This window comes from Mizuhopecten yessoensis, unplaced genomic scaffold (assembly GCF_002113885.1).
Source record: "Mizuhopecten yessoensis strain PY_sf001 unplaced genomic scaffold, ASM211388v2 scaffold5751, whole genome shotgun sequence".
NCBI lineage: Eukaryota > Metazoa > Mollusca > Bivalvia > Pectinida > Pectinidae > Mizuhopecten > Mizuhopecten yessoensis.
The window spans coordinates 26,092-38,845 of record NW_018406205.1 but is presented as its reverse complement, the minus strand read 5'-3'; the positions used below and the strand labels follow the sequence as shown (position 1 = coordinate 38,845).

General features: G+C 35.4%; 1 protein-coding gene across 1 annotated transcript in view; it reads right to left on the bottom strand.

The window, feature by feature from the left end:
- Nucleotides 1-5,947: 5,947 nt before the first annotated feature.
- Nucleotides 5,948-12,754, bottom strand: part of LOC110451051 — a 28,099-nt gene continuing 21,292 nt past the window's right edge. Inside the window, exons 5-7 of the mRNA XM_021498898.1 lie at nucleotides 12,058-12,129; nucleotides 8,767-8,882; nucleotides 5,948-6,627 (exon numbers count right to left, since the gene is read on the bottom strand). Of these exons, the coding sequence (XP_021354573.1) occupies nucleotides 6,481-6,627; nucleotides 8,767-8,882; nucleotides 12,058-12,129 (335 nt within the window). The 3' untranslated portion in view covers nucleotides 5,948-6,480. The remainder of the gene's footprint in view (nucleotides 6,628-8,766; nucleotides 8,883-12,057; nucleotides 12,130-12,754) is intronic.

The window sequence follows — 12,754 nt, the reverse complement described above, 5'->3', positions numbered from 1 at the left end:
GATATACATGAACTGAGAGACCTTTGGGGTATGATACCTATTGGTAGAAAATGGTTTTGATATGTAGAATGACCTTGGGGCATGAGTGACCTCGATATACATGAACTGAGAGACCTTTGGGGTATGAATGACCTTGATATACATGTACTGAGTGACCTTTGGGGTATGAGTGACCTTGACATACATGTACTAAGTGACCTTTGGGGTATTAATGACCTTGATATACATGTACTGAGTGACCTTTGGGGTATGAGTGGCCTTGATATACATGTACTGAGTGACCTTTGGGGTATGAGTGACCTTGACATACATGTACTAAGTGACCTTTGGGGTATTAATGACCTTGATATACATGTACTGAGTGACCTGTGGGGTATTAGTGACCTTCATATGACAGATGATTAAGTTGCAATATGTGACCTGGAAACGTGACATTTAACCATTGTTGAAGTTGGATCTAAAGCTAGGAACCATAGTGTTTAACAGATGATTTGGAAGTATTGTGTGTTTGATCAAAAGGATGTATGAATTATTTACAGGTTTGTAAAAAGATCAGTACAATGCATGGAATTTAGAAAATATGATTCAGTAACAGGTGTAATTAGGGAGGGTATCACTTATACAGGTGTAACTATAGGGAGGGTATCACTTATACAGGTGTAACTAGGGAGGGTATCACTTATACAGGTGTAAAAAGTGTGGATATCTCTTAAACAGGTGTAAAAAGTGTGGATATCACTTATACATGTGTAAAAAGTGTGGATATCACTTATACAGGGGTAACTATAGGGAGGGTATCACATATACAGGTGAAACTAGGGAGGTTATCACTTATGCAGGTGTAAAAAGTGTGGATGTCTCTTATACAGGTGCAAATAGGGTGGATATCTCCTCTACAGGTGTAACAAGGGTGGATATCTCTTCTACAGGGGTAAAAAGTGTGGATATCTCTTATACAGGGGTAAAAAGTGTGGATATCACTTATACAGGTGTAAATAGGATGGATATCTCTTCTACATGTGTAAAAAGTGTGGATGTCTCTTATACAGGTGCAAATAGGGTGGATATCTCCTCTACAGGTGTAACAAGGATGGATATCTCTTCTACAGGTGTAAAAAGGATGGATATCTCTTCTACAGATGTAAAAAGAATGGATATCTCTTATACAAGTGTAAAAATGATGGATATCTCTAATACAGGTGTAACAAAGGTAGATATATCTTATACAGGTGTCAATAGGGTGGATATCTCTTCTACAGTTGTAAAAAGGATGGATATCTCTTCTACAGGGGTAAAAAGTGTGGCTTTTTCTTATACAGGTGTAAAAAGGGTAGATATATCTTATACCGGTGTCAATAGGGGGGATATCTCTTCTACAGATGTAATACAGGTGTAACAAAGGGAGATATATCTTATACAGGTGTCAATAGGGGGGATATCTCTTCTACAGTTGTAAAAAGGATGGATATCTCTTAAACAGTTGGAAAACGTGTGGCTATCTCTTAGACAGGTGTAAAAAGGATGGACATCTCTTCTACATGGGTAAAAAGTGTGGGGATCTCTTATACAGGTGTTCTAAGGGTGGACATCTCTTCTACATGGGTAAAAAGTGTGGGGATCTCTTATACAGGTGTTCTAAGGGTGGACATCTCTTCTACATGGGTAAAAAGTGTGGGGATCTCTTATACAGGTGTAAAAAGGATTGATATCTCTTCTACAGGGGTAAAAAGTGTGGCTTTTTCTTATACAGGTGTAAAAAGAATGGATATCTCTTAAACAGGTGTAAAACGTGTGGCTATCTCTTATACAGGTGTAAAAAGGATGGATTTCTCTTATACAGGTGTAACAAGGATGGATACCTCTTATACAGGTGTAAAAAGTGTGGATATCTCTTATACAGGTGTTAAAAGGGTGGACATCTCTTCTACATGTGTAAAAAGTGTGGATATCTCTTATACAGGTGTAAAAAGGGGGGATATCTCTTATACAGGTGTTAAAAGTGTGGATATCTCTTAAACAGGTGTAACAAGGATGGATATCTCATATACAGGTGGAACAAGGATGGATATGTCTTATACAGGAGTAAAAAGGGTGGATATCTCTTATACAGGTGTAAAAAGGGTGGATATCTCTTATACAGGTGTCAGTAGGGAGGGTATCTCTTATACAGGTGTATAAATAGGGTTGATATCACTTACACAGGTGTAAAAAGTGTGGATATCTCTTATACAGGTGTTAAAAGTGTGGATATCTCTTATACAGGTGTTAAAAGTGTGGATATCTCTTATACAGGTGTAACAAGGACGGATATCTCTTATACAGGTGCCAATAGGGAGGGTATCTCTTATACAGGTGTATAAATAGGGTTGATATCACTTACACAGGTGTAAAAAGTGTGTATATCTCTTATACAGGTGTTAAAAGTGTGGATATCTCTTCTACAGGTGTAACAAGGACGGATATCTCTTATACAGGTGCCAATAGGGAGGGTATCTCTTATACAGGTGTATAAATAGGGTTGATATCACTTATACAGGTGTAAAAAGTGTGGATATCTCTTATACCTGTGTAAAAAGTGTGGATATCTCTTCTACAGGTGTAAAAAGTGTGGATATCTTTTCTACAGGTGTAAAAAGGATGGATATCTCTTCTACAGGTGTAAAAAGAATGGATATCTCTTATACAGGTGTAAAAAGAATGGATATCTCTGATACAGGTGTAAAAAGGGTAGATATATCTTATACAGGTGTCAATAGGGTGGATATCTCTTCTACAGGTGTAAAAAGTGTGGATATCTCTTCTACAGGTGTAACAAGGGTGGATATCTCTTCTACAGGTGTAAAAAGTGTGGATATCTCTTCTACAGGTGTAAAAAGGGTGGATATCTCTTCTACAGGTGTAAAAAGTGTGGATATCTCTTCTACAGGTGTAAAAAGGGTGGATATCTCTTCTACAGGTGTAAAAAGTGTGGATATCTCTTCTACAGGTGTAAAAAGGGTGGATATCTCTTCTACAGGTGTAAAAAGTGTGGATATCTCTTATACAGGTGTAAAAAGTGTGGATATCTCTTATACAGGTGTAAAAAGTGTGGATATCTCTTATACAGGTGTAAAAAGGGTGGATATCTCTTATACAGGTGTAAAAAGTGTGGATATCTCTTATACAGGTGTAAAAAGGGTGGATATCTCTTATACAGGTGTAAAAAGTGTGGATATCTCTTATACAGGTGTAAAAAGGGTGGATATCTCTTATACAGGTGTAAAAAGTGTGGATATCTCTTATACAGGTGTAAAAAGGGTGGATATCTCTTATACAGGTGTAAAAAGTGTGGATATCTCTTATACAGGTGTAAAAAGGGTGGATATCTCTTATACAGGTGTAAAAAGTGTGGATATCTCTTATACAGGTGTAAAAAGGGTGGATATCTCTTATACAGGTGTAAAAAGTGTGGATATCTCTTATACAGGTGTAAAAAGGGTGGATATCTCTTATACAGGTGTAAAAAGTGTGGATATCTCTTATACAGGTGTAAAAAGGGTGGATATCTCTTATACAGGTGTAAAAAGTGTGGATATCTCTTATACAGGTGTAAAAAGGGTGGATATCTCTTATACAGGTGTAGAAAGGGTGGATATCTCTTATACAGGTGTAACAAGGGTAGATATCTCTTATACAGGTGTAAATAGGGTGGATATCTCTTCTTCAGGTGTAAAAAGTGTGGTTATCTCTTCTACAGGTGTAACAAGGGTGGATATCTCTTCTACAGGTGTAAAAAGAATGGATATCTCTTATACAGGTGTAAAAAGAATGGATATCTCTGATACAGGTGTAAAAAGGGTAGATATATCTTATACAGGTGTCAATAGGGTGGATATCTCTTCTACAGGTGTAAAAAGTGTGGATATCTCTTCTACAGGTGTAAAAAGGGTGGATATCTCTTCTACAGGTGTAAAAAGTGTGGATATCTCTTATACAGGTGTAAAAAGGGTGGATATCTCTTATACAGGTGTAAAAAGTGTGGATATCTCTTATACAGGTGTAAAAAGTGTGGATATCTCTTATACAGGTGTAAAAAGTGTGGATATCTCTTATACAGGTGTAAAAAGTGTGGATATCTCTTATACAGGTGTAAAAAGTGTGGATATCTCTTATACAGGTGTAAAAAGTGTGGATATCTCTTATACAGGTGTAAAAAGTGTGGATATCTCTTATACAGGTGTAAAAAGTGTGGATATCTCTTATACAGGTGTAAAAAGTGTGGATATCTCTTATACAGGTGTAAAAAGTGTGGATATCTCTTATACAGGTGTAAAAAGTGTGGATATCTCTTATACAGGTGTAAAAAGTGTGGATATCTCTTATACAGGTGTAAAAAGTGTGGATATCTCTTATACAGGTGTAAAAAGTGTGGATATCTCTTATACAGGTGTAAAAAGTGTGGATATCTCTTATACAGGTGTAAAAAGTGTGGATATCTCTTATACAGGTGTAAAAAGTGTGGATATCTCTTATACAGGTGTAACAAGGATGGATATCTCTTATACAGGTGTAAAAAGTGTGGATATCTCTTATACAGGTGTAAAAAGGGTGGATATCTCTTATACAGGTGTAAAAAGTGTGGATATCTCTTATACAGGTGTAAAAAGGGTGGATATCTCTTATACAGGTGTAAAAAGTGTGGATATCTCTTATACAGGTGTAAAAAGGGTGGATATCTCTTATACAGGTGTAAAAAGTGTGGATATCTCTTATACAGGTGTAAAAAGGGTGGATATCTCTTATACAGGTGTAAAAAGTGTGGATATCTCTTATACAGGTGTAAAAAGGGTGGATATCTCTTATACAGGTGTAAAAAGTGTGGATATCTCTTATACAGGTGTAAAAAGGGTGGATATCTCTTATACAGGTGTAAAAAGTGTGGATATCTCTTATACAGGTGTAAAAAGGGTGGATATCTCTTATACAGGTGTAAAAAGTGTGGATATCTCTTATACAGGTGTAAAAAGGGTGGATATCTCTTATACAGGTGTAAAAAGTGTGGATATCTCTTATACAGGTGTAAAAAGGGTGGATATCTCTTATACAGGTGTAAAAAGTGTGGATATCTCTTATACAGGTGTAAAAAGGGTGGATATCTCTTATACAGGTGTAAAAAGTGTGGATATCTCTTATACAGGTGTAAAAAGGGTGGATATCTCTTATACAGGTGTAAAAAGTGTGGATATCTCTTATACAGGTGTAAAAAGGGTGGATATCTCTTATACAGGTGTAAAAAGTGTGGATATCTCTTATACAGGTGTAAAAAGGGTGGATATCTCTTATACAGGTGTAAAAAGTGTGGATATCTCTTATACAGGTGTAAAAAGGGTGGATATCTCTTATACAGGTGTAAAAAGTGTGGATATCTCTTATACAGGTGTAAAAAGGGTGGATATCTCTTATACAGGTGTAAAAAGTGTGGATATCTCTTATACAGGTGTAAAAAGGGTGGATATCTCTTATACAGGTGTAAAAAGTGTGGATATCTCTTATACAGGTGTAAAAAGGGTGGATATCTCTTATACAGGTGTAAAAAGTGTGGATATCTCTTATACAGGTGTAAAAAGGGTGGATATCTCTTATACAGGTGTAAAAAGTGTGGATATCTCTTATACAGGTGTAAAAAGGGTGGATATCTCTTATACAGGTGTAAAAAGTGTGGATATCTCTTATACAGGTGTAAAAAGGGTGGATATCTCTTATACAGGTGTAAAAAGTGTGGATATCTCTTATACAGGTGTAAAAAGGGTGGATATCTCTTATACAGGTGTAAAAAGTGTGGATATCTCTTATACAGGTGTAAAAAGGGTGGATATCTCTTATACAGGTGTAAAAAGTGTGGATATCTCTTATACAGGTGTAAAAAGGGTGGATATCTCTTATACAGGTGTAAAAAGTGTGGATATCTCTTATACAGGTGTAAAAAGGGTGGATATCTCTTATACAGGTGTAAAAAGTGTGGATATCTCTTATACAGGTGTAAATAGGGTGGATAGCTCTTTTACAGGTGTAAATAGGGTGGATATCTCTTCTACAGGTGTAAAAAGTGTGGATATCTCTTCTACAGGTGTAAAAAGTGTGGATATCTCTTATACAGGTGTAAAAAGTGTGGATATCTCTTATACAGGTGTATCAAGGACGGATATCTCTTCTACAGGTGTCAATAGGGAGGGTATCTCTTATACAGGTGTATAAATAGGGTTGATATCACTTATACAGGTGTAAATAGGGAGGGTAACTCTTATACAGGTGTAAATAGGGTAGATATCACTTTTGCGGATGTAAATTACGATTGATATCTAATACAGATGTTCACTTAGAGATAACTTTTGGCAACATAGTTAAGAAATGTGTAGTTAGGGCAGCTAACTCCTTTTAAGGCATAAAATGATGAAGAAATATTTCGGCTATGAGGTCCTGGTGCGTTTTTTTTTGTCGTCTTTAACTGGAGTTGGGCGCAGTCTTTGAAAAGTCAACAAAAGTATATTCGGTTCTGTCATCTGCCCCATGAATGACACCTCTTCCTCCTCCACCAGGCTGAGGTTTGAATTCGACGTCAAGGTAGATCAGTCCATCCTGATTGACAGTCTGTTAACAAACAACATAATAACATCATGTAAAACAATCACAACATCACAAAACATAACACGATCACAACATAACACAATCACAACATCAAAAAACATAACACAATCACAACATAACACAATCACAACATAACACAATCACAACATCACACAATCAAAACATCACACAACATAACACAATCACAACATAACACAATCACAACATCAAAAAACATAATAGATCACAACATCACACAATCACAACATAACACAACATAACACAATCACAACATAACACAATCACAACATCACACAATCACAACATCACACAATCACAACATAACACAATCACAACATAACACAATCACAACATAACACAATCACAACATAACACAACATAACATATTCACAACATCAAAAAAACATAACACAATCACAACATCACAAAAACATAACACAATCACAACATAACACATTCACAACATAACACAACATAACACAATGACAACATAACACAATCACAACATAACACAATCACAACATCAAAAAACATAATAGATCACAATATCACACAATCACAACATAACAAAATCACAACATAACACAATCACAACATCAAAAAACATAATAGATCACAACATAACACAACATAACACAATCACAACATCAAAAAAACATAACACGATCACAACATCACAAAAACATCACACAATCACAACATAACACAACATAACACAATCACAACATAACACATTCACAACATAACACATTCACAACAGAACACAATCACAACATAACACATTCACAAAATAACACAATCACAACATAACACAACATAACATATTCACAACATCAAAAAAACCATAACACAATCACAACATCACAAAAACATAACACAATCACAACATAACACATTCACAACATAACAAAACATAACACAATGACAACATAACACAATGACAACATAACACAATCACAACATCACACAATCACAACATAACAAAATCACAACATAACAAAATCACAACATAACACAATCACAACATCACAAAAACATAACACGATCACAACATCACAAAAACATCACAACATCACACAATCACAACATAACACAATCACAACATAACACATTCACAACATAACACAATCACAACATAACACGATCACAACATCACACAATCACAACATCACACAATCACAACATAACACAATCACAACATAACACAATCACAACATAACACAACATAACATATTCACAACATCAAAAAAACATAACACAATCACAACATCACAAAAACATAACACAATCACAACATAACACATTCACAACATAACACAACATAACACAATGACAACATAACACAATGACAACATAACACAATCACAACATCACACAATCACAACATAACAAAATCACAACATAACACAATCACAACATAACACAATCACAACATCACAAAAACATAACACAATCACAACATAACACACTCACAAAATAACACAATCACAACATCACAAGAACATAACACGATCACAACATCACACAAACACAACATCACACAATCACAACATCACACAATCACAACATAACCCAATCACAACATAACACATTCACAACGTAACACAATCACAACATAACACATTCACAAAATAACACAATCACAACATAACACAATCACAACATCACAAAACATAACAAAATCACAACATCACAAAACATAATAAAATCACAACATCACAAAAACATAACACGATCACAACATCACAAAAACATAACACAATCACAACATCACAAAACATAACACAATCACAACATAACACATTCACAACCTAACACATTCACAGCATAACACAAAATAACACGATCACAACATAATCACAACATGACACATTCACAAAATCAAAAAAACATAACACAATCACAACATCACAAAAACATAACACAAACACAACATAGTATCCTAGAGCTGTTGATTCAGAGGAAGGCATCAAGTACCTTGCCACTTTAATGTTTGAAATATACAATTTTGTTAATGAATGCTGCAGATATGCTTGGAAAATTCTGTATCATTTATATTATAATAATTTTATATATATTCGATGTTCTACATATTTCCTAAATTACCAAAAACATCCATGAAACAAACAACTATATACTTACCCTTGAAGGCCCTGGTTGGGGTTCCTGTGATGAGGGCCCTGGTTGGGGTTCCTGTAATGATGGCCCTGGCTGGGATCGTGGTACTGACCCACCGTGCTTGTGATTCTGTTTCTGACCTTTAAAACATCATATAACAACACTGTAAGAATGTAATTAAATACTCACAGAGATTCCTGTTATAAAGCAGTCAGTAAACCACTGGTTCCACCTCCATTTCCCTTTACAGATTCTTGTCATTCCTGTAAAGCTCTGGTTACTTGTTACTTGATTGTACTTCTTTACAGACATTAAAACACTGTATATCTATACACTACCCTGACAGAAATACACTGTATATCTCTATACACTGACCTGACAGTAATACACTGTATATCTCTATACACTGACCTGACAGTAACACACTGTATAACTCTATCCACTGACCTGACAGTAGTACACTGTATAACTCTATACACTGACCTGACAGTAACACACTGTATATCTCTATACACTGACCTGACAGTAAAACACTGTATATCTCTTTACACTGACCTGACAGTAATACACTGTATATGTCTATACACTGACCTGACAGTAGTCCAATGTATATCTCTATACACTGACCTGACAGTAATACACTGTATATCTCTATACACTGACCTGACAGTAATACACTGTATATCTCTATACACTGACCTGACAGTAATACACTGTATATCTCTATACACTGACCTGACAGTAATACACTGTATATCTCTATACACTGACCTGACAGTAATACACTGTATATCTCTATACACTGACCTGACAGTAATACACTGTATATCTCTATACACTGACCTGACAGTAATACACTGTATATCTCTATACACTGACCTGACAGTAATACACTGTATATCTCTATACACTGACCTGACAGTAATACACTGTATATCTCTATACACTGACCTGACAGTAATACACTGTATATCTCTATACACTGACCTGACAGTAATACACTGTATATCTCTATACACTGACCTGACAGTAATACACTGTATATCTCTATACACTGACCTGACAGTAATACACTGTATATCTCTATACACTGACCTGACAGTAATACACTGTATATCTCTATACACTGACCTGACAGTAATACACTGTATATCTCTATACACTGACCTGACAGTAATACACTGTATATCTCTATACACTGACCTGACAGTAATACACTGTATATCTCTATACACTGACCTGACAGTAATACACTGTATATCTCTATACACTGACCTGACAGTAATACACTGTATATCTCTATACACTGACCTGACAGTAATACACTGTATATCTCTATACACTGACCTGACAGTAATACACTGTATATCTCTATACACTGACCTGACAGTAATACACTGTATATCTCTATACACTGACCTGACAGTAATACACTGTATATCTCTATACACTGACCTGACAGTAATACACTGTATATCTCTATACACTGACCTGACAGTAATACACTGTATATCTCTATACACTGACCTGACAGTAATACACTGTATATCTCTATACACTGACCTGACAGTAATACACTGTATATCTCTATACACTGACCTGACAGTAATACACTGTATATCTCTATACACTGACCTGACAGTAATACACTGTATATCTCTATACACTGACCTGACAGTAATACACTGTATATCTCTATACACTGACCTGACAGTAATACACTGTATATCTCTATACACTGACCTGACAGTAATACACTGTATATCTCTATACACTGACCTGACAGTAATACACTGTATATCTCTATACACTGACCTGACAGTAATACACTGTATATCTCTATACACTGACCTGACAGTAATACACTGTATATCTCTATACACTGACCTGACAGTAATACACTGTATATCTCTATACACTGACCTGACAGTAATACACTGTATATCTCTATACACTGACCTGACAGTAATACACTGTATATCTCTATACACTGACCTGACAGTAATACACTGTATATCTCTATACACTGACCTGACAGTAATACACTGTATATCTCTATACACTGACCTGACAGTAATACACTGTATATCTCTATACACTGACCTGACAGTAATACACTGTATATCTCTATACACTGACCTGACAGTAATACACTGTATATCTCTATACACTGACCTGACAGTAATACACTGTATATCTCTATACACTGACCTGACAGTAATACACTGTATATCTCTATACACTGACCTGACAGTAATACACTGTATATCTCTATACACTGACCTGACAGTAATACACTGTATATCTCTATACACTGACCTGACAGTAATACACTGTATATCTCTATACACTGACCTGACAGTAATACACTGTATATCTCTATACACTGACCTGACAGTAATACACTGTATATCTCTATACACTGACCTGACAGTAATACACTGTATATCTCTATACACTGACCTGACAGTAATACACTGTATATCTCTATACACTGACCTGACAGTAATACACTGTATATCTCTATACACTGACCTGACAGTAATACACTGTATATCTCTATACACTGACCTGACAGTAATACACTGTATATCTCTATACACTGACCTGACAGTAATACACTGTATATCTCTATACACTGACCTGACAGTAATACACTGTATATCTCTATACACTGACCTGACAGTAATACACTGTATATCTCTATACACTGACCTGACAGTAATACACTGTATATCTCTATACACTGACCTGACAGTAATACACTGTATATCTCTATACACTGACCTGACAGTAATACACTGTATATCTCTATACACTGACCTGACAGTAATACACTGTATATCTCTATACACTGACCTGACAGTAATACACTGTATATCTCTTTACACTGACCTGACAGTAATACATTGTATATCTCTATACACTGACCTGACAGTAATACACTGTATATCTCTATACACTGACCAGACAGTAATACATTGTATATGTATATACACTGACCTGACAGTTATACACTGTATATCTCTATACACTGACCTGACAGTAATACACTGTATATCTCTATACACTGACCTAACAGTAATACACTGTATATCTCTATACACTTACCTGACAGTAACACTCTGTATATCTCTATACACTGACCTGGCAGTAATACACTGTATATCTCTATATACTGACCTGACAGTAACACACTGTATATCTCTATACATTGACCTGACAGTAATACACTGTATATCTCTATACACTGACCTGACATTAATACATTGTATAGAACATACCCTCACTATAATTTATCATACAAATCCTTACCTTTGGATGGTTTGGTTACAACAGCATACTCATTTTCAGTATCTGTGTTCAAAGCGGTATTTTTGGCAGCGCCTGCGGACGATATACAATTAAATAGAGAAGATAAAGATGCCAAATGGACCTCTTCTAATTTTATTTGTCTTGATATTTGAATGGTATTGGAAACAAGAGGCCCATGGGCCTTAATGGTCACCTGATATATTTATACAGAGAGTTGATTTTGTTTTTAACATGAAAAGAAATATTATTCAAAGTGACAAAAAACAATAAAACCACCTTATTCAATATCTAGCATACAGATTTCATACTAAAAAGTATTTGAAACTAGCACCTCTGATTCTAAACAAGGAAAATGAAGAAATTTTAGCACACTGACTCCTTTGAGCCTCACCCTACAGCCCTTGGGGGGTAGGGCTGGCTCAAAATTTTCAAAGTATCAAACTGTCAACTCAAGTTTATAATTCCAATCAGGTTATTAACATGTAATATTCAAAGTATCATTTGCCATTATAAACCATAATAAATTTTGCTGATATGTGCTTATTATCAAACTGCTACCTAATACTGATAATGCTAACCCAAATTGAATTACTTCCAATGGAAATTAAACAAATGTTGGTCCAAAATGTGATTTCCCTATATAAACTATAGTAAAGTTTACCCCCTCCCCAGGGGGAAACGTGAGACCCCAGGGTCA